Raw genomic sequence first — 24,392 nt, 5'->3', positions numbered from 1 at the left:
CGGTGAGAGCCAGAGGGGGCGGCGCTCCAGCGCCCTCTATGGACGAACCGCCACTGGTAGGGTCCCATTCTAGGCGCTTATCTGAGCATACAGGAAAAAGGGGGAGTTTGCGCCTCCCCCTCATAAGTCATACCAGGCAATGTGCCCTCAACATGGGGGGTATCTTGCCAAGGGGAAACTCCCTGACAAAGCACCTTGTCCACAGGTTGATGAGAGCTGGTAAGATGGTTGTGGATGTCTGTGGTCGGGGGCTTGTCGGAACCTGGAAGCAGCCTTTAAAAATAAGGGGTTCCATCAGGGGCATAACTAGAACCTGCAGGGCCAGAAACCGAAAAGGGCCCCCATAACCCACAGGTTCAGAGGCCTATTCAATCGGTTTCGGTCGGTTTTTTCACAATCCTTATACAAAAAAAGCAACAAACACAAATATATATATATTTTTTTTTGCAGTTTTATTTTAAAAAAATACATAATGTTACTGCAGATAAAGTGCACATTTTGTTCTGTGATTTGTCCACTAAAATTGTGATTTTTTTTTTTACCAAGCAGTGCAATGTTAGTTATAAATTAAACTAAGTGTTTTTTTTTTTTATTTAGAAATTTTTTAAATATGAAATGCATTAATATATGGTGAATGTGTAAAAATATTAACAAACAAAACAAAACCAAAAAAATGTAAACATTAATGTTTAATAAAATTAAAACAAAAACAAAGCAGCAGGAAAATAATAATTAAATAGGGAAGGAGTATAAGGAGTTATTTAGGGCCTGATTAGAGTAAACTAAGGGTTAATGAGGGGTTAAACAAAAGAACATTTTATTTAAAAAAAAAACTTTTTCTACTTGTCAGGTTGCTTTACCTGACATCTGCAGATCCCTTTAATCTGAAGGTGAATGAACAAAATGATATAAAAGTAACATAGTGTTACTTTTTATCTTTCTATATTGGTGTCTGTTGTTTATAAACACTAATTTAGACTGCTTTTTTGACAGCTGCCAGGACACAGCAATTCTGGCATTGAATATTTAAAGTCGACAATTGCTGTATACTGGGAGGAAGGTGGGGGGTCCCAGCAGCAGGGCAGCGACGCTGTATGTGCTACACACATCCTGTGTACATTGATGACTTTTTTTGGGTGTGCTTAGCAAGCCCAAAGTCTACCACTAGCAAATCATGAAAGAAAAACCTAATTTCATGTACATCAAACGTAGGGTGATAGTACGCATGCACTGGTACTAGGTGTGTCACTAGCAAATCATGATGAACAATACCCAACACATGCAAAAAGAAAAATATCCCACTGACCGATGGACACATCTAATCCTGTCACTAACTGCCAATAAATGACATCTCTTAAGCCCTACCTCTAAAAGTAAACAAAGGGACATACTCTCTTGCGTGATGTCCTTGGCCATTTTTGGTCAGTGATGTTGCGCTAACCTAGCCATATGTTTACATAGCTGGGGATACCTGGACAGTAAATCGTGCTGGATGATGTCACTGGTTCACTGGTTGCCAAGGATACATCAAGTGCTGGAATCCACTGCTTATTCAGAAACCGTTAACAGCAAGGAAGCTGTCATGAATAAGTATCTTGTGTTCGGAGAAGAGGGCAAAAAGAACAATTTAGTTTGCGTCTGCTCTTTTATTGTCTGATAACCTATTGGGGCAGAATGATGTCCATTCTGTATTGCTTCACCAGTAGAGAAAAATAAGGTCCCCAACCAAGCTTTGCTATCTGTCATGGAATCATAACTCTTAAGACTGGTTGTCCAAAATTACAAATCCTTTGGCAGAAAAAAAATCATGCCGATAATTGGTGTTCTAACACATATTTAAATGTCTCTGTAAACTTCGGTCTTAGGAGCCATTTGAACAAGCAACTACATTCTTGTCTATAGGCTGACATGATGAAAATCCAAAAGGATTGTTATGATCTCTTGTTGATCCAGTAATAAGTACTTGGAACTGGATTCCCAGTTACTCACACCTGATGTCACCAATACATGGAGTTTCCTATTGCTCGCAACCATACAGATTATCTGCAGAAATGTTTATTTTATCATGTCTTTCCTACTTGACAGTTATCCACCTATTGTCACACAGCAAGGAATATATGATGTTCAAGGGCTGCAGGTTTTCCATGTAGAATATAGGCAGCACATATGTAAAACTAACATTACAATGGATGTCCAATTCAGTTGCAGCTCTTGTCACTCTGGAAAGTATTGTGTAGCTTGATCTATGTGTATGGGTGGACTCATGCTGTTAAATTCTTCATATATTTTAAATCCTTGAGAATGCAACAATGCCACATTGCTTTGCTTGGCATCATTTTAACCTAAAGTGATTGTTTTTTTACTAACAAACATGTTATGTTATGTGCAATGGTTTGGCACAGTACAAGCCCTGATCCTCCTCTTCTCGGGTCCTCTGCCGGCGATCCTGATCTTCTCAGTTTGTCACCATAGGAAGCTACTTCTTATTGTGGCACACCTGAGGGCTCAATCCCAAGCTGCGCTGTCTGCTTCTATTGACACAGTGTGGGTCAGTCCCACCCCCACTGCCTCCTCACAGGACTTAATTGACAGTGGCAGAAGTTGGTGGCTCCCACTTCTATCATCCTGTCCTTTGAGGAGGGAGAGAGCAGAGCAAGCCATTGCTCTCAGGCAAAGTTCTGGATCAAGATCAGGCTCAGGTAAGTAAATATGGGGCCTGTAAAAGGGGGGAGGAAGGGTTAGCTTTGCACAGAAGGTTTTCTTTTACCATAATGCAAAAAAATGCATTAAGGTGAAAAATCTACCTTTACAACCACTTTAAACAAGGACAGATTTACTACAACAACAACAACAGCAGGGAGTTTTTCCAGATTAATTTACCAAGAGATAGAAAAAACCTGCATTTTATTTCGCAGTTGTCATTCAAAATATCAAATATCAGAGATTGGGTGGACTAACCTTTAGGCTACCTATAAATATGTTTTTCTTTCTTCTTTTTCTAGGGGTATGTCAGAAGCACAGCCAGTTGGAATATACTCCTCGCGCAATTGTACAGCCTATAGCAATAACGCTTACCTCTGATCTTTTAAACTGTCCTCAATGTACCAAAGCTAAATGGAATGATGGACCGAAATTATCTACTCCAGACAGCAACAGATCCAGTGTAGAAGGGACACAAGGGCAAAACAGTGAAACAGGGAGTTGTGGAAGCACATCAGAACTTGACAAAGAGGCAGAGGAAGATAGCGAAGAAGGCTTTTGTCAACGGCTTTGTGTAGAAATTCGTGTAAAACTCAGGGGCATAGTGGATAGCAAATACTTCAGCCGGGGAATCATGATAGCTATTCTTGTGAATACAATCAGCATGGGCATTGAGCACCACGAACAGGTAAGTCAATTATTTACTGTCTTCTTTTGCCAACCTAGAGTGGTATAAAACCCAAAATAAAGAAATGTATTATATTGCAGCTTAACAATTCTTGGATGTGGTCTGTTATCTTTTAAAGGAACACTAAAGGTTTGTTTTTTATTAGATCAATTGATTGCTGTAAGCTAGAGCATTTAAATATCACTTACCTCGTTTTTCCTTTTGACCTCCAAAATACAGTAATTCAGGTTTGAAAATGCCATTTCCTGTCTCTCCTCTTTTTGCTTTCCACCAGCACCTGAGCCGTTTTGCATGGTGGAAAGCAGAATGTGCTCACCCCCTCCCTATGACTACAGCCCTGCGTGAAGATGCTCTCTTATCCCTCACAGGCATGGAGGCTAAGCCTAATGGGAACTGTAGTTCCCATTAGGCCGTGATGTAGCAAGAATGAATGTGCACCGCAAACCAGGAAGTCAGTGAGAATAACGATTCAGGAGTGACGGAGGTGAATAAAACAGCTCGATTTCAACAGGTATCAAACTAGTTATAATGCAAAACATTACTTTCTACTTTATCAGCTACTGTCAGACTTTAATTTAAGAGGAAAATATTTTTGTTTTTACAACCCCTTTAACTACCATTAACAGACAAAACTGGCCAGCAAAAGTGGTAGTTAGGGGGCTGACACAAACCATTTACCACCAACAGGGGTGTTTATAATGGTCTCTATTGCCTCTCCATCCAGAATGGAACCACCTGAGACATGAATTTTGTTACTGGTTAAATCGCGAGGTAAAAATAAAGTAAAAAAGCCTAATAAAGAAAATGAATGCAGCCAACACATTTAAGCTGCAATAGGTAACATTTTATTTTTTTTGGTTTATTATCGCTTTAAAAAACTATGCTATTGTTATGTCTCTGCTAAATTAAATGTGCTTGCTTTGTGGTGTTTTTTTTACTAGTATTGATTTTTTGCAAATGACAATGATGTACAATAAGCTATATTACATAGTTACATAATAGGTAAGGTTAATTAAAGACAATACTCTATCCAGTTCAACCTTTGTAGGTGTACGTGTGTCAACAGTGCCGATCCTGACCTCCCTGGGCCCATAAGCAAAATTCTGCTAAGGGGCCCTCTACCTGACCCGTGAATAATGGGCGTGGTTTAAGCATATCGGGCGTGGCTTAAATGGGTGTGACTCAAAGGGGTGTGGTTAGAGTCTGAGATGAACGAGGGATGGAGGGAGAAATAAAGGAAGATGGAGAGAGAGAAGAAGTAAAAAAAGAGGGATGGAGGGACAGCAGGCCCAGATCCTACACCGCAATAAAATATGTGTATTCCAGAAAGTTTAACAATCAGCAGATAAAGATACTCCAAAATTCTAGTGTTGGCGCCTCAATCATCTCGGCACCATGGTTGTTATGGTGTCAGGATGATTGAAGCGCATTATTTCTATTATTACATTGTAATATAGAATGAAATTATTCAACTCACCATAATGCCGAATCAGTGGGAGCTCTGATATCACTGTCCCCAGCCAGCAGAGTGCTTCCTTACATCTCAGGTGTCCCCAGCCAGTGGAGTGCTTCCTTACATCTCAGGAGTCCCCCAGTCAGCGGAGTGCTTCCTTACATCTCAGGAGTCCCCAGTCAGCGGAGTGCTTCCTTACATCTCAGGAGTCCCCAGCCAGCGGAGTGCTTCCTTACATCTCAGGTGTCACTGTCCCCAGCCAGCGGAGTGCTTCCTTACATCTCAGGTGTCACTGTCCCCAGCCAGCGGAGTGCTTCCTTGCATCTCAGGTGTCCCTAGTGGAGTGCTTCCTTACATCTCAGGTGTCCCCAGCAGAGTGCCTTCTTACATCTCAGGTGTTCCCAGAGGAGTGCTTCCTTACATCTCAGGTGTCCCCAGCTGAATGATTTATTACATCTCAGGTGTCCCCAGCGGAGTGCCTCCTTACATAGTTACATAGTTAGTCAGGTTGAAAAAAGACACAAGTCCATCCAGTTCAACCACAAAAAACAAAATAAAAAAACACAGTAAAATCCTATACACCCAACTCCATACCCACAGTTGATCCAGAGGAAGGCAAAAAACCCCAGCGGAGCATGATCCAATTTGCTACAGCAGGGGAAAAAATTCCTTCCTGATCCCCCGAGAGGCAATCGGATTTACCCTGGATCAACTATACCTACAAATCTTAGTACTCAGTTATATTCTGTACATTTAGGAAAGAATCCAGACCTTTCTTAAAGCAATCTACTGAGCTGGCCAGAACCACCTCTGGAGGGAGTCTGTTCCACATTTTCACAGCTCTTACTGTGAAAAAACCTTTCCGTATTTGGAGGTGAAATCTCTTTTCCTCTAGACGTAAAGAGTGCCCCCTTGTCCTCAGTGATGACCGTAAAGTGAATAACTCAACACCAAGTTCACTGTATGGACCTCTTATATATTTGTACATGTTGATCATATCCCCCCTTATTCTCCTCTTCTCAAGAGTGAATAAATTTAGTTCCTCTAATCTTTCCTCATAGCTGAGCTCCTCCATGCCTCTTATCAGTTTGGTTGCTCTTCTCTGCACTTTCTCCAGTTCTCCTATATCCTTTTTGAGAACTGGTGCCCAAAACTGAACTGCATATTCCAGATGAGGTCTTACTAATGATTTGTACAGGGGCAAAATTATATCTCTGTCTCTGGAGTCCATACCTCTCTTAATACAAGAAAGGACTTTGCTCGCTTTGGAAACCGCAGCTTGGCATTGCATGCCATTATTGAGCTTATTATCAACTAAAACCCCCAGATCCTTCTCCACTACAGACCCCCCCAGTTGTACTCCCCCTAGTATGTATGATGCATGCATATTCTTAGCCCCCAAGTGCATAACTTTACATTTATCTACATTAAACCTCATCTGCCACTTAGTCGCCCAATCAGACAGAGCATTGAGGTCGGCTTGTAAATTGGAGACATCCTGTAAGGACGTTATTCCACTGCATAGCTTGGTGTCATCTGCAAAGACAGAAATGTTATTTTTGATCTCAGACCCAATATCATTTATAAATATATTGAAAAGTAAGGGTCCCAGCACTGAACCTTGGGGTACACCACTCATAACATTGGACCATTCAGAGTAAGAATCATTAACCACGACTCTCTGAATTCTGTCTTTCAGCCAGTTTTCTATCCATTTACAAACTGATATATCCAATCCTGTAGACCTTACCTTACACATGAGCCGTGTGTGCGGAACTGTATCGAACGCTTTTGCAAAATCCAAATATATCACGTCCACAGCCACGCCTCTGTCCAGGGTTTTACTTACCTCTTCATAAAAGGAAATCAGGTTTGTCTGACAACTTCTGTCTTTCATGAATCCATGTTGTCTGCTGCTTAAATAGTTTTTTTCCTGCAAGAACTCATCCATGTGGTCTTTTATTAAACGTTCCAGTATCTTCCCAACTATAGAAGTTAAACTAACAGGTCTATAGTTACTTGGTAAAGACTTTGTTCCCTTTTTAAATATGGGCACCACATTGGCCCTGCGCCAATCCAGTGGTACTATTCCTGTCTTTAATGAGTCCCTAAATATTAGATACAGTGGCTTTGAAATGACAGAGCTCAACTCACCTAGGATCCGTGGATGGATCCACCTTTATTCTGTCTAAATATTTCTGGACCATATCACTTTTGAGCCATTGTGGATTTGGGGCTGTGTCACTCCCACCCCCATTTTGGACATGAGCTCCCCCATGCTCCATTGTATACACAGAGCTGAAGAAAACATTTAGTAATTTTGCCTTCTCTTTGTCCCCAGTCACCCACTCTAGATTATTTTGTAAGGGGCCTACATGCTCAGACTTCACCTTTTTACTATTAATATATTTAAAGAATTTTTTGGGGTTTGTCCTACTATCTTTTGCAATCTGTCGTTCGTTTTGAATTTTTGCATCCTTGATTTCCTTTTTGCATATCCTGTTATATTCTTTGTAACATTTAAACAACACTAGTGTTCCTTCATTTTTATATTTTTTAAAAGCTACTTTCTTATTGTTTATAGCTTTTTTAAATTTGACCGTGAGCCACATCTCAGGTGTCCCCAGCGGAGTGCTTCCTTACATCTCAGGTGTCCCTGGGGGCGGGCAGAGAGCACAGGGGAGAGGCAGAGAACACAGGGAGGAAGAGGAGAGCACAAGGGGGCCGGAGAGCATGGGGGTCTGGAGAGCACAGGGAGTGGGGGGGTTGGAGAGCACAGGGGGAAGCAAAAACAGTGTGGGACAGAGAGCACAGGGAGGGCAGGAGAGCACAGGGGGGAGGCGGAGATCACTGGGGGGCTGTAGAGCACTGGGGGAGGTGGAGATCACTGGGCGATGTCGAAGGGCACAAGGGGGGGGACAGAGAGCATGGGGGATAGGTGAAGATCAATGGGGGGACTGAAGAGTACTGGGGGAGAGGCGTAGGGCACAGGGGGGCAGCGTAGAGCATGAGGGAAGGTGGAGAGCACAGGGGGGGCTGGACAGCACTGGGGGGCTAGAGATCACTGGGGGTGAGGCAGAGGGTACAGGGGGCAGCATAGAGCATGGGGGAGGTGGAGAGCACTGGGGGGGTAGAGAGCACTGGGGGGGCTAGAGAGCACTGGGGGGGTGGGGAGCACTGGGGGAGAGGCAGAGGGCACAGGGGAGCAGCGTAGAGCATGGGGAAGTGGAGAGCACAGGGGGAGAGACGGAGGGCATAGGGGGCAGCATAGAGCATGGGGGAGGTGCAGAGCACAGGAGGGAGGTGGAGAGAAGAGGGGGGCTGGAGAGCACTGGGGGGATATAGAGCACTGGGGGGCTGGAGAGAATTAGTGGGAATTGAAAAGAACACAGGGGGAGAGGCAGAGGGCACAGGGGGCAGTGTAGAGCATGGGGGGGGAGAGGCGGAGGGCACAGGGGACAGCGTAGAGCATGGGGGAGGTGAAAAGCACAGGGGGAGGCGAAAAGCACAGGGGGGAGGCGGAGGGCACATGGGGGGCAGCGTAGAGCATTGGGAAGGTGGAGAGCACAGGGGGAGAGAAGGAGGGCAGTGTAGAGTTTGGGGGAGGTGGAGAGCACTGGGCTGGGGTGTTAAGGGGGAGAGGCGGAGGGCATGGGGGGAGGCTAGAGAGCACTGGGGAGGCTAGAGAGCACTGGGGGAGAGGCAGAGGGCACAGGGGGCAGCTTAGAGCATGGGGGAGGTGGAGAGCACAGGGGGAGAGATGGAGGGCACAGGGGGGGGGCAGCATAGAGCATGGAGCAGGTGGAGAACACAGGAGGGAGGTGGAGAGAAGAGGGGGGCTGGAGAGCACTGGGGGGGCTAGAGAGCACTGGGGGGGTTGGAGAGCATTGGGGAAGGTAAAGAGCACAAGGGGAGGTTGAGAGCACAGGGGGTGTTGGAGAGGCAGAGGGCACAGGGGGGCAGCGTAGAGCATGGGGAGGTGGAGAGCACAGGAGGGAGGTGGAGAGCACAGGGGGGCAGTGGAGAGCATGGGGGGAGGTGGAGAGCACAGAAGGGAGGTGGAGAGCACTGGGGGGGGCTAGAGAGCACTGGGAGGGCTGGAGAGTATTGGGGGAGGTAAAGAGCACAGGGGGAGAGGCGGATGGCACAGGGGGAGACCGTAGAGCATGTAGGGAGGTGGAGAGCACAGGGGAGGTAAAAAGCACAGGGGGAGAGGTGGAGGGCACAGGGGGGCAGCCTAGAGCATGGGGGGAGGTGGAGAGCACAGGAGGGAGGAGGAGAGCACAGGGGGGGCTGGATAGCACTGGGGGATAAGTGGAGGGCACAGGGGGCAGCGGATAGCATGGGGAAGGTGGATATCACAGGGGGTGGTGGAGAGGCAGAGGGCACAGGGGGGCAGCGTAGAGCATGGGGAGGTGGAGAGCACAGGAGGGAGGTGGAGAGCACAGGGGGGCAGTGGAGAGTACAGGGGGGCAGTGGAGAGCATGGGGGGAGGTGGAGAGCACAGAAGGGAGGTGGAGAGCACTGGGGGGGAATAAAGAGCACTGGGAGGGCTGGAGAGTATTGGGGAAGGTAAAGAGCACAGGGGGAGAGGCGGATGGCACAGGAGGAGACCGTAGAGCATGTAGGGAGGTGGAGAGCACAGGGGAGGTAAAAAGCACAGCGGGAGAAGTGGAGGGCACAGGGGGGCAGCCTAGAGCATGGGGGGAGGTGGAGAGCACAGGAGGGAGGAGGAGAGCACAGGGGGGGCTGGATAGCACTGGGGGAGAAGTGGAGGGCACAGGGGGCAGCGGATAGCATGGGGAAGGTGGATATCACAGGGGGGCAGCAGAGAGCATGGGGGAGGTGGAGAGCACTGGGGGGGCTAGAGAGCACTGTGGGGGGGAGGGGGGTAGAGAGCACTGTGGGGGCAGCAGAGATAATTAGGATAGGAGGAGTGGTGGGGTGGCTGCATATAGAAGAATAACAAATGGTAATCCGTGCTGATGGTGTATAGAAAGCTGCTGCCTCCCTATGGAGTCCCTGTGAGGAGACTGAGGAGAATGAATAGATGATATGGCGCTGCTAGTGACCGAGGTGTCACAGAAAACAGGAGATGTGTGTTTCAAAGACAAGGATGTCTATGTCAGGTACCCGTGTTGGGGTTGGGTCCAATAATTATAGACTCCCCATGCACTCTTACTATAGAAATCCGGGTGCAAAATACCAACTACCAACCGCCTGTTACCCCGGCTGGGGTGCCTACATCTGGTAAATGGGGACCTATGAGGGGGAGCACCAAAGTCACCTTGTCACTGGATCAATATAACCAGCACTAATACCTAGATTCAGAGACGCCGCCGCAACTTTAAGGCCCTGTACACACGAGAGGATCTATCCGCTGGAATTGATCTGCGGATCAGTTCCAGCGGATAGATCAGCTGGTGTGTACATCCAAGCGGATCTTTTTCCGCAGATTTTTTTCGGCCCGACCGATTTCCAGCAGATAAAAATTTCTTAGCATGCTAAGAAATCTATCCGCTGGAATCGGCTTCAGCGGATCGATCCGGTGGTCTGTACAGACTCACCGGATCGATCCGTCCGATTCCCTCCCTCGCATGCGTCGTAATGATTCGACGCATGCATGGGTATCCTTATATGACAGCGTCGCGCACGTCGCCGCGTCATCATCGTGGCGACGGCGCGACACATCATCGCAAAGGGATTTCGGCGCGGATTTCGATCCGATGGTGAGTACACTCCATCGGATCCAAATCCGGGGAAATCCTCGAGAGGATTTATCCGCGGATACGGTCCGGTGGACCGTATCTGCAGATCAATCCTCTCGCATGTACCCGGCATTAGGCGGTGTAGCGTATCGTATTTACGCTATGCCGCCTTAAGTCAGAGAGGCAAGTACTGTATTCACAAAGTACTTGCCTCCTAACTTACGGCGGCGTAGCGTAAATGCGGCCGGTGTAAGCGCGCCTAATTCAAATGAGGATGGGGGCGTGTTTTATGTTAATTACTCGTGACCCGACGTGATTTACGTTTTTTACGAACAGCGAATGCGCCGTCCGTGTACATATCCCAGTGTGCATTGCTCCAAAGTACGCCGCAAGGACGTATTGGTTTCGACGTGAATGTAATTTACGTCCAGCCCCATTCACGGACGACTTACGCAAACGACGTAAAATTTTCAAATTTCGACGCTGGAACGACGGCCATACTTAACATTGACTAGGCCAACTAGGGGAAGCTTTATCTTTACGCGGCATATCTCTTACGAAAACGGCATATCTTTACTGCGACGAGCGCACGTACGTTCGTGAATCGGCGTATCTAATCATTTACATATTCTACGCCAAACTCAACGGAAGCGCCACCTAGTGGCCAGCCTAAAAATTACACTTTAAGATACGACGGCGTAGGAGACTTACGCCGCTCGTATCTTAGCCTAATTTAAGCGTATCTGGTTTCCAGAATACGCTTAAATTAACGCCGTCGTAGATTCAGAGTTACGACGGCGTATCTACTGATACGCCGGCGTAACTCACTCTGAATCTGACTATGAAGTCACCAATACAGGCGTTCCTGGGAACTCATTTGTGTCTATTAGTGTTGAGCAGAATATGCCATATTCGATTTCGCGATATATCTCGAATATATATTCGAATATTCGAGATATATTCGCTAAATTCGAATATTCGTGATATTTTATCGAAAGTAAATGATTGCGATTTTTCGCTATTGCGAATGCGAAAATAATTGCGATTTTTTGATAACTGCGGTAGGAGCACTCTGATTGGCTCAGAATATTCGTGATATTTTATCGAAATATCGCAACATGCGAATGCGATATTTATTGCGCAATTTCGAGAAATGCTGGAGGAGCGCTCTGATTGGCTCAGAATATTCGTGATATTTTATCGAAATATCGCAACATGCGAATGCGATATTTATTGCGCAATTTCGAGAAATGCTGTAGGAGCACTCTGATTGGCTCAGAATATTCGTGATATTTTACAATACAAAATAATTGCGAATATTCGGCAAATGCGGAAGGAGCACTCTGATTGGCTCAGAATATTCTTGATATTTTACAATACAAAATAATTGCGAATATTCGGCAAATGCAGAAGGAGCACTCTGATTGGCTCAGAATATTCTTGATATTTTACAATACAAAATAATTGCGAATATTCGGCAAATGCGGAAGGAGCACTCTGATTGGCTCAGAATATTCTTGATATTTTACAATACAAAATAATTGCGAATATTCGGCAAATGCAGAAGGAGCACTCTGATTGGCTCAGAATATTCTTGATATTTTACAATACAAAATAATTGCGAATATTCGGCAAATGCGGAAGGAGCACTCTGATTGGCTCAGAATATTCTTGATATTTTACAATAGAAAATAAAAAGTGTTTTGCATTGGTGGTGATTCTTTACTCTATCCATCTGTCACAGCCGTTTGTCAATCAAACACCTTGAAGATTGAACACGTTCATGCTGCATGCTTTGGACTTTTTTTCACTTCACATATCAAAGACATTTTTATGAAAGATTATTTTTCTATTATTGGGACTATATTTCTTTATATATTTGTTTCACTGTGTATTTCACAAGTTATTTGCGCTTGTTTATTTTATAATTTGCCCACACGTCTTGTCACTAGACATATTTTTTATTCTTGTAGAGCGACTCCATTTTCTGTCTTGTATTAATTTATGTTGTATAACATTTTTGAGTTGCTGCTGTATTCTCCCCTTTTTTAAGGTATGCGCAATTTTTTCCTTCTTACAAAAAATAATAATATCAAACATACAAATATTCATAACATACACATACACAAAGCCCCCCCCTTTTGCATCAGAGACAATCAGAGTTCTCCTACCACAGTTATCGAAAATTCGCAATCATTTTCGCATTCGCAATAGCGAAAAATCGCAATGTTTTTTTTTTCAATTTGGCAACATAAAAGGATCGCCTCAGCTTAGCTACTCGGCCCAGGGTCTCTAATCATACCAGCAATGCTTTTAGACGTCGATAGGATGTGATCTGTTTTAAAAATCAAATTGAAAAAATGTGAATATTCGGAATTGCGAATATTCACCGCGAAATTCGAAATATAGCGCGATTTCTCGAATATGCTATATTCGAGTCGAATATTCGCAATGCGAATATTCGTGAGCAACACTAGTGTCTATTACTGTGACCCTTTTTGTTTTGTTCAAATCTTAGAGGTTTACGGACCAATGGGACTTGGAGTGTTCACACTTTGGCTATTGGCCTAAGAGGGGGTGTACACCTCCACATTGAGACTGGTCTTTTTTGGCATCGCTTTTTGGCGTTGATTTTTTTCATTTATGTTTGTTTACCTTGCTGTTTGATGTATCCACACTCTGCTCAGCAACTGTCCTATACCTATTAGGTTACTACAGCAATCAGTTTACCCATTGCATATTAAGGCTATTTGTGTTTTAGGCTCATTTTGTCTATTCCACGCTCAGCTACATTGGCCTATCACATAGAAGTTGCCCTTACTTACCAGGTCAGATAGCATACAGCCTATCCTTTGCACACCATGCGATTTCAGTCTAACACCCTAGCATATTGGTGGATACAGCTAGGCTGCTGTCCCGCACTGGATCCTGTCATTTTTTCCATTAATTTATTTACTTACTTTTGCCTCTGGTCTAGTGATATACTTTGGGTCTGGAAACCAGCGGAGGCTGAGGGCCCAGTATAAAGTATAACTTCCTAGGCACACAGTGACATAACCCTTTATCATCAAATAGGGTACCTCTCTCTTTATTTTGCACCCGGATTTCTATAGTAAGGGTGCATGGGGAGTCTATAACTATTGGACCCAACCCCAACACGGGTACCCGACATAGACATCCTTGTCTTTGAAACACACATCTCCTGTTTTCTGTGACACCTTGGTCACTAGCAGCGCCAACTCCCCTTATCATCTATGCATATAGAAGAATCATTCTCTCCATCTTCTTCCCGCAGTACCTGAATGCCTGCGAGAGGGAGAGGAGCAGAAGCAGGCATTCAGAGACCGTGGGGTAGAGAGCACTGTGGGGACAGCAGAGATAAGCAGGATAGGAGGAGCGGTGGGGTGGCCGCGGACCTCTAGTATTACTCGGGGGGCCCTACGCAGCCTGCATAGTCCGCGTATAGGGCGGATCGGCCCTGGGGGTAGAGAGCACTGTGGGGGCAGCAGAGATAAGCAGGATAGGAGGAGCGGTGGGGTGGCTGCATATAGAAGAATCATTCTCTCCATCTTCTTCCCACAGTACCTGAATGCCTGCGAGAGGGAGAGGAGCAGAAGCAGACATTCAGAGACCGTGGGAGGACGATGGAGAGAATGATTCTTCTATATGCAGCCACCCCACAGCTCCTCCTATTCAGGTTACAGGGGGCCGCACTTACTTTCTCTCTGATCCCATCGACAGACCAGTCGCTGCAGCTCTATTTCGGCAGGCAGGGCTCCCTTTTCGTTGTGGTCTTCAGGAAAATGGCGGCCGGCGGAGACATTATCTCCGCCAGCTGCGGACCTCTAGTGGCGGCGGGGCCCCGAGTATTACTCGGGGCCCTACGCAGCCTGCGTAGTCCACGTATAGGGCGGATCGGCCCTGTGTGTCAGTGTCAGTAATTATTTCCCATTTCCCTGTATGTTGTGTTCTTTAGGATGCACGTCCAATAGTCTTTTAAAAATATCAATATTCCTCGCTGAAACCACCAATTGTGGAAGTTCCACTTCCTTTTTCCCCTGACAATGAAAAAACCCCTGCACAGTTTAAGGTTTAATTGCTTCTCTAATCTCATTGTGTGGCCCGTGTCCTCTTACACCATTAAGATATTTGTAAATCGCTAATCGTGTCCCCTCTCATGCGCCTCTCCTCCAGCGAGAATAAGTTTAGTGCCTGTAGTCATTCCTTATAATTGAAATCCTCCAGTCCCCTTTTTAATTTTGTTGCCCTTCTCTGGGCTCTCTCCAGCTCCAGCACATCCCTCCTTAGGTGACCAGATCTGGAGGGAATACTCTAGATGTGACCTAACCAGAGTTTTATAAAGTAGCAGGATTATATATCTCTGGAGTATATCCCCTTTTTTTATGCATTGTAATATTCTGCTGGCTTTGGTAGCTGTAGCTTGAAATTGCATGCTATGGCTCAGTCTGTTATCTACTAGGACCCCCAGATCTTTCTCCATCCTTGATTTTCCCAGATGTTTTCCCCCTAGTGAGCAGTTTGCGTTTATGTTTTTAGCCCCCAAGTGCATGACCTTACATTTCTCTACATTAAACCTCATTCGTCATGTACTTACCCAACACATTATTTTGTTCAGGTCTTTCTGTAAAATTTCTATATCCTGTGAAGTTATTGCCCTACTTATTTTTGTGTTGTCCGCAAAAACGGAGATTGAGCTATTTATCCCATCCCCTATATCATTTATGAATAAATTAAACTCAATTGGTCCTAAAACAGAGCCTTGGGTATCCCACTTACTACTCCCGACCAGTCTGAAAACATGTTATTTATCACGCCCCTGTAACCAGTTTTCTATCCAAGAACAGACCTTATGGTCTATGCCTGCAGACCTCAGCTTTTAGAGTAAGCGTTTGTGGGGAACTGTATTAAATGCTTTTGAAAAATCCAGATACACCACATCCAGTATCTTGGCCTGGGCCGACAAGGCCTAGGGCGGCACTTTGTGGGGTGCGGCGTTTCGCCGCCCCCCCCACGCGAAAACCCCCCTACTCGTCTTCCCAACTCAGAGGCAGCCACCCGCTCGCTCAGATTGCTTCCCGTGGAGCGGCCGGCTGCCGCCTCCCACGGCTGGCTGCCCTTCTGTTTGTCACAGGAGCACGCCACATACTGTGGGGAGCGACTGCCAGTGCCGCCCCCATAAATGGAACAATCAATGGGCCATCTGTTTAGCTGGTGGAGGCGGAGCCTAATGCTCCGCCTACCAGCCTCCGCGCGGCATCATAGCATCTGCTCTGGTTGGGACGGGAGGAGAGGAGGAGGAGCGAGAGAGAGGGGAGAAGTTGAACGATGGTGGACGGCCGGTGGACCGTGGAGGAAAACAAACAGATCAGGCAGAACTCGGAACTTAGCAGGTACAAATTGATAAGAGGCTGAGTGAGGGATGATGATGTATTTGAAATCAAAACAGGACCAATTTACTGTTCGGCGAAAATAGCAACCGCAAGGCCCGCCGAACACTCACACTCACTCACAGAGTCAAGCTGAGAATCACTAGTCCAGTAAAACAGTTCAGAAGGCTGGGTTCACATAAAAAAAAACAAGTTAATAACCCCCGCTTATTAACTTTTTTATTTTATTTAATTGTTCGGCAAAAATATTGAATGTCTCCTCCCGCCCCCCCCCCCCACGCTTATTAAGATTTTTTTTTAATTGAACTGTTCCGCAAAAATAGCGGCCGCAAGGCCCCCCCAACCCCCGCTTATTAACAATTATATTTTATATTTTAATTACCTTGTTATCTAAAGTATCTTGTAATTTCATGCAGTAAGTCACAGTCTCTGGTAACCTTGTGCAGTATGTCCGCAGTCTTTGGTAATCTCGTGCAGTATGTCCGCAGTATCATCTGGTAATCTAATGCAGTATGTCCGCAGTCTCTGGTAATCTAATACAGTATGTCCGCAGTATCATCTGGTAATCTAATGCAGTATGTCCGCAGTATCTGGTAATCTAATGCAGTATGTCTGCAGTATCTGGTAATCTAATGCTGTCTTCGGTAAACTTGTGCAGTATGTCCGCAGTCTCTGGTAATCTAATGCAGTATGTCTGCAGTCTCTGGTAATCTAATGCAGTATGTCCGCAGTCTCTGGTAATCTAATGCAGTATGTCCGCAGTATCTGGTAATCGAATGCAATATGTCTGCAGTATCTGGTAATCTAATGCAGTATGTCCGCAGTATCTGGTAATCGAATGCAGTATGTCCGCAGTCTCTGGTAATCTAATGCAGTATGTCCACAGTATCTGGTAATCTAATGCAGTATGTCCACAGTATCTGGTAATCTAATGCAGTCTCTGGTAATCCTGTGCAGTATGTCCGCAGTCTCTGGTAATCTAATGCAGTATGTCTGCAGTCTCTGGTAATCTCGTGCAGTATGTCTGCAGTATCATCTGGTAATCGAATGCAGTATGTCTGCAGTATCTGGTAATCTAATGCAGTATGTCTGCAGTATCTGGTAATCTCGTGCAGTATGTCCGCAGTCTCTGGTTATCTAATGCAGTATGTCCACAGTCTCTGGTAATCTTGTGCAGTATGTCCGCAGTTAATTAAAGTTATCTAAGTTATTTAAAACATCATCATGTCAGTTTCATTATGGGGTGATTGATGTAAGTATGGAGTAAATGGTGTGTGATTGTGTGTGCAAATTAAGAGAGGAAGAGGTGGAGCCTAAATAGGAAGGGGTGTGGTTTACAGATGAAAGGGTGGGTCTTACATAGGAAGGGGTGTGTCCTTGACAGGAAAGGTGGGTTGTATTTAAATTAGGGGGTGCATGAGTTTAGTCAGCCTAGGGCAGCACAAAACCTAAATACACCTCTGGGTCTCCCCCTATCTAGATATCCACTCACTTCCTTGTAGAATGTTAATTCAGGATCGACTGACCCATGTTCAACTGCTGTTCACATGGCTCCCTTCTCCACATTGGCCTTCAAAGTTCTTGTTTGAATGTTTTCTACTACCACCAAGATCTGCATATTAATATTCAGTTTATCAACAAGCAGATTGTAACAGTTCAGTGTAGTTAAAATGATGAGACTAAAATTAATGATTGTTTTTATGCCCTTTTGTTTCTCCCAGTTTTCCAAAATCCACAGTATTTGGCCTTAATTCCATTTATAAAGTAGTGTAGTTATTGTACTAGAAATTGACCTGGCAACCTGCATAGGCAGATATTTTACCAGGAAGGCTGGGGGCCTTATGGTGTGTGTGTAAGTGATAGAATGATGAGATGCAAATGAATGATTGTTTTTATATGCTATTGTTTCTTACTGCTTTCCCAAATCCAAAGTACACACACTTTCTGTCCTAAATGTAGCCAGGTGCTTGGCTAGAAACAAAGAGTGATTTGGCACTGTGCTGTAGTGCTCTCTGTGGGCCAAATCCACAGCCAGCGGCGCAAATTAAGTTACTCAAAACTTATGTCATTTAAGTTACGGCGCCCTAAGTTGGTGTCGTAAGTGCCGTATCCACAGCGCATTTGCGCACAAAATTGCGCTTACGTAACTTAAATTCCGAGGCGTAAGGCGGGGTTATTGCAAGTGGGAAGGAAGTGGGCATGCTTCATTGTAATGAGCCGTGACCCCATGCAAATGAAGGGCCGGCCGTACTGCGCATGCGCGCACGAATCTGCTGCTCACTGCGCATGTGCAGAACTTTGCTCGGCGCAATCAGTGAGATAGGTAAAAGGCCAAGCGTACTTAGTTTGAGGATCGCCCTGTGTATAAAAAGCCCCAGTCAAACACACTTCCCTTGCAAAAGTATATCCCAGTGTTTCCCTTCCATGAGCAATTTGCTTCTGCTTTTAACGTTTGTTGGTGTGTTGTCAAGTTGTGTTTGTGAGAAAAGTGTTTGAGGAGTTGGAGAGTCTAGTTGGTGTTTGTTTTTGATAAGTGTATTTTGTTAATTTGTTTGTTATTGTTTTTGCTGATTGTTTTTTTGTGCTTGTATTTTGTTTGTTTTTTGTTCGTGTTTTATTTAGAATTTATAGTAGCTGTCTGCTTGTGTGTTTAGATTTTTGTCTGTTTTTTGGGTGTTTATTTTTGTCTGTTTTTTGGGTGTATATTTGTGTCTGTTTTTTGGGTGTATATTTGTGTCTGTTTTTTGGGTGTGTATTTTTGTCTGTTTGTTGGGTGTGTATTGGTGATTGTTTTTTGGGTGAGTTTCTTGGTGCTGGGATAAACGGATAATGGATCAGGTCAATGCGGCGGGGGGGGGGGGGGGGGAGACCAGGACCCCCACTGGCATACAGAAAAAGATTAACGACCATAGGAGCGTCGTCCGCAATAAGATGGCAAAGATGGACGCCCATACCAGGGACACTGGAGGAGGGGGACCCTGCCCAGTCAGACTGACGGAGGAGGAATGGGCAGTGGCCCAGTGTTTCCACCCACAGCAGGTGGTGGGCCTGCCTGGCTATCAGTCAGATGTTCCTGTGAGGACAGGTACGTTTTTGGTTTTTCTCTCTGGTGATTAGCATGTGTGGGTGGGGGAAGGAAGGATGTGCCAAGTGTGTGGATCCTCAAACCTGTGATTGTTTTGTGTCCTCCACAGATGGCCAGGAGGTTGCAGGCCCATCAGGCCAGGCTGCTGCACCACCCCCAAGACAGGCTGCTGATGACTCCCAAGAAGGGCAGGATTCCCCAGGGGAGGGGAGTGGCCAAACCTCCCCTCATGAGGAGGTTGAGGGGGAGGAGGTTGAGGGGGAGGAGGATGAGGGGGAGGACGAAGAAAATATTCAGATTGGCCGGGAAGTCCTGTTGGCCTCTGATATGATGACCTTTGAGTCTTCCCCTGAGGCTACCCCAGAGGCTGGCACCAGTCAGGCCACCATCAGGGGTAGCCCCTCCCACTTCTCCCCCAACAGGCCTCCAACCACAAGGGTCACTCTATCCCCTCCTCCCAGGCCACAAGCCTCAGGGGCAGGCAGGATGGCGACCCAGGACACCATGGAGGTGGCCGAGCGTCTGCCGGTCAGTCTGCTGAGGGACAATGCCCGGCAGGCCCGCACTCTGGCTAAAATGCTACAAAAAATGACCCAGATGGAGCACAACCTGGGTGTAATGATGGAGGCAGTCAGTGATGTGGCCACCAACTCAGTGGCGGTCATTACATGCATGAACGACCTACAGACCGCCACAACAGGCGTGGCCCGGGAGGTGACTGCCCTGACCCAGGCTGTGCAGGACAATACTAGGTCTGGCCAGGCCAATGCGGCTGCCCTCACTGCCTGTCTCAGTAGAATTGCAGTGGCCTTGGAGGGCAGGCCAGCAGGGGAGGCTCCTCCTTCCCCTGCTCATCCCCCCCCAGGAGGCTCCTCCTTCCCCTGCTCACCCCCCCAGGAGGCTCCTCCTTCCCCTCCCCCCCCAGGAGGCTCCTCCTTCCCCTGCTCACCCCCCCCAGGAGGCTGCTCCTTCCCCTGCTCACCCACCCCAGGAGGCTCCTCCTTCCCCTCCCCCCATGAGGCTCCTCCTTCCCCAGCTCACACCCCCCCAATGGACATCCTCTGCGAGGGCGTGGCCGTGCCCGTGGCCAGCCAAGGCGTAGCAATCGCCACGATAATTAATTAGCAGGGATTTTTTTTTTTTTTTTTTTATGTTTTTTTTTTTTTTTTTATTATTTCATTTGGTATTCTGTACTTATGATTTGATTTATGTGTGTGAATGATGTGTGAATGTGGGGGGTGGCATTCCTGATAAAATAAGGGTGTCACCCTCAGTTTTGGTTGAGTAGGGATCCCCAGGACCAGGGAGAAGTGATCCCAGGTTCCTGAATGGTGTATGAATGCACAGTGACATAATTGGAGCCGTGGCGTGGCGTTGCTGCTCCCAAGTACGAAAGGGGGGGGGGACTTGGATCTAATCCAATTCGATGTGCATGTGATGTGTCTGTGCTAGGAACCACAGTGGCGTGCATTCATGCATTCTCATTGTGACATCATTAATGTGCGTTTACTCTGCAAATATGCATTCTGCGAGGCGTCTCCTGACTGCTGTTCCCTCAGAAGAGGGGGTACCCTGGGTTACTAAAGTCACTATTATAGATAGGGGCATGGATGCCCCTGGCATGGTGGCATACAGATTGTAGTCCAGCAAGTGTGTGTGGTCAGCTCTTCCTTCATGGTATTACTTTAGCTGACCTTTACACGGCATGTGTATAATTAGGGCTGCTTTTATAAAGTGTAAAATTGCTCTGGGAAACTAACAGAAGCGCACAGGTCGTAATCTACACCGCACACACTTAATTTTGTGGATCGCCCTATCTCCCTCATTTGCATCAAATACAGCGGCGTGTCTAGCGTAATTTGCGCACAAAGAAGCGCCGGTGTAATTATTTTAGGTAGGACGGAAATACCGGAATTTCATGCGTATCTCGTTTTGAGGATCAGGCGCAAAGATACGCGCCGTGTAAAATTAGAAATCTCGAGTTAAGTCGGCGCATCTGCTTTGTGGATTTGGTCCTGTGTTCCCAATGGACTTGAGCTGAATGGGTTAATACTACCTCCATCCACCAGGTTGGCAGCACTGAATCATGGGAGATAAAGTTTAGGAAAGAAACTCAACTAGGAAAGTCTATGGACAATTGGACTACAATTCCCAATGAGAGTCGAGTATAAAGAGAGAGATGTATTTTCACAGGCTGAATATCGAGAAATTTCCTATTTGATGTGAGGAGACAGAGGAGTGCACATAGCTGCTTCTGTGTGCATATCAATCTACTACAAGCCTGTGGCTATGTACTGAGTAGCAGAGTCACTCCAGGCAGATCCAGAAGTGAGCTGACATCTGAACAATATGATCCCTCTTGCTGGGACTGGTCATATGACACTGCTACCATTAACTTGTTGCTGCTAGCAGAGACCGAGCACATAGGGCTTTTAATTTCACATTCCACACCCACCCTCTCTTCTGGGGCATTGGTGATCCAATCTCTGTGATTTGGGACATCAACATCCAAACAGGAATCTCCCTGAAATGGTAATTCTGGTCTTATATCTTCAGAGATGTCTGGACTGTTAAGTATAACATGTATGCATGCACCCTATTGACCATTCCATGACAATCTGGTCTCTGTGACATGGACATTTAAGACATTGAGGATTCATTTCCAAGTTGGTAATGGAATATACTCACTTTGTGCAACCTGGAACATGATTGGTGTGTGAGGGAGGTGATATCCATGTTCACACATATCTTTTGGCTGATTCATTACTGCTGTGACTATATACCTACTGTAATTACCTACAAAGCTGACATAACTGTACACAATCAGTGAACATTGTTCCTTCTCTGGACCACATCATACCTATATACCTATATACCATATACCAGGGGTGTCCCTTCTATCCCCACCACCCCCTATATCAGGGATATGCAATTAGCGGACCTCCAGCTGTTGCAGAACTTCAAGTTCCATGAGGCATAGCAAGACTCTGACAGCCAGCCAGGCAGAGCATGATGGGACTTGTAGTTTTGCAACAGCTGGAAGTCCGCTAATTGCATATCCCTGCCCTATATGGTTAATGGATAGATCCATACATTGCATGAATCTATTCATGGCTGCCACTGCCACCCCCTTTTCAGGCACCCGGCCCATTTTCGGATTCCGGGTGACTGAATTACAGCAGCAGGGGTGTTTTTTTGAAGCACCTGATTAGAGCCATAGGCTTTAATAGGCTTCAAAATAGGGTGGACTGGAAGTGCAAAGCATTGCGCTTGGAGTCCATCCAGATATGTTAGAAAACCAAATTAATATTTTCTTTTCTAACACTGAATCGCCTTTCTACCAATCAGGAAGCGCGTGTCTGTTACTTGTTTTCCAATTGGCTGAAAGGTTAGGCGATCCTTCTGGATGCCTAGGAGGAGGAGACGCACGGCGGCAGCCGCCGTGATCTCAGAAGGGAAGAGGAAATGGAAGACACTGCAAAATGCCTGCTGCAGCCTGTTTCCCTGCCTGATGATCCCTGATATTTCTGCCGATCGGTTTAGTGCTATGAACTGTTACTTACATGTGTAAAGAACTCATTTGTGACCAGAATTATATCCCATCTATTTTATTTTTTATTATTTTGTCTTTATTTGGTTTTCTTAGGCCAGCAATTGGCAAATACAAATAACATAGTTACAAAGTGTGTAAGTAACAAAATAAGATGAGTGAACAACAGTGGAAAAGTATACTGTTATTTTAAGACACCAAAGGATATCTTCTTCCTACTGTGAGATGAACATAGACCTTTACTGCTGGAATAGACCTGAGTATCTTATTATTACATCAACACTTTTAGATGCAGGATAAGACACTGGCCATTACCTCATGGAATGTGCGAGGTATGGGGGACCCAATTAAAAGGATATCGGTTATGTCGCTCCTGGAGGAGGGTATGCCGGGTCTTTTGTGCCTACAAGAGACACACTTGACTAGGGACACAGTTGCCGGAAATTCCAATCCCAGTACCATTCGTACACTCCTCTTACTCAAGGGGGGTGAGTATACTGGTGGGGAGGGGAACGACGTTCTGTATAGATGATCAGGGACGGTAAGTATTCCTCTCTTGTCTAATTGCAAACAGACCATATGTCCTGGCTAACATTTACATTCCCCCTCCATTTAAGTTTGACATTTTATACAGGCTCCTTGAGTTTACAGTTCCAGTAATAGCTGTCGGTGAGTACAATGAGGTTTTGGATAGAAGCCTGGATAGATTTCCTCCCAGGAACAAAACCAGCACACCAAGCGAGGGTTGATTGGCACGGCTCCTGGAGGAAATGGGGATGAGGGACATATGGCGAACCCACTATCCACAGTCACGTCAATATTCATGCTATTCTAGTTCATATTGCACTCTTTCTAGATTCGACATGGCTTTGGGTAATGAGGAAGCACTACCCCTGGTGAAGGGGATAGAGTACGGCCCTAGAGGGGTCTCGGATCATTCCCCGCTGGTGCTGACAATTAAGATCGGGGCTAAGGCTCCCCGCAACGAGTGGAAAATCAATCCGGGTTGGCTTGAGCTGATCGGTGACCCAGGGAACCTGGTGTCTAAATTGAAAGAGTATGTACAATTCAATACAGGGTCGGCACCGACGGGGGTGGTCTGGAACTCTTTGAAAGCTTTTCTAAGGGGCCTTCTTATCCAGCAGGTAGCAAGAGCAAAACGAGAAGGCAGAGAGCAAGAGGGCAAACTTGGACTTGAGGCAACCCAAGCAGAGATAAGGTACATTGAGGAGCCCACTATAACTAGGCAAGAAGAATGGTTGGAGAAGCAGCTAGTGTACAGAACGGCTATTACGAGAAGGTTAGAGAACAAGCGAATACTACAGAGGCAGTGCCAGTTCGGAGAGGGGGAGAAAGTAGGGTGTATGCTGTCTCTTCTGTGTAGAACCAACTCCCCTCCATCAAATGTTCCAGCAATAAGGACAACAGTGGGAGAAATTTCTACTGAAGGTCAGGCGGTGATACACACGTTTTGCGAGTACTGTAAAGTGCTGTATAAATCCAAAAAGGGGTTTGGGCGTGGAGCTTTGGAAGCTTTCTTCCAGGCAATATCAGTCCCCACTTTGCCAGTTAAGGACAAGCAGGATTTAGAGGTACCAATCACCCTAGAGGAAATACAGGGTGAGGGGCTACGTGACGTCACCCGCCATCGTCAACCTTAGAGTGATCTGAGCCGTCGGACACTCGTTTATGTGTCAATGCCTGTATTTTGCACTCACTGGAGAGTGCGCTGAAATGTGAGTTTTATCATCTTTTAATTGTTGCAATAAATATGCTTTTGGCTTCAGAGAGCACTAGATA

At 46.0% G+C, this 24,392-nt stretch overlaps 1 protein-coding gene across 1 annotated transcript in view; it reads left to right on the top strand.

The window, feature by feature from the left end:
* Window positions 1-24,392, top strand: part of CACNA1I (calcium voltage-gated channel subunit alpha1 I) — a 2,078,868-nt gene that overhangs the window by 714,266 nt on the left and 1,340,210 nt on the right. Inside the window, 1 exon segment of the mRNA XM_040359583.1 lies at window positions 3,003-3,388. Coding sequence (XP_040215517.1) covers window positions 3,003-3,388 — 386 coding nt within the window.

Source organism: Rana temporaria, chromosome 7 (assembly GCF_905171775.1).
Source record: "Rana temporaria chromosome 7, aRanTem1.1, whole genome shotgun sequence".
Lineage (NCBI taxonomy): Eukaryota > Metazoa > Chordata > Amphibia > Anura > Ranidae > Rana > Rana temporaria.
This window is presented reverse-complemented; position numbering and strand designations above follow the sequence as displayed.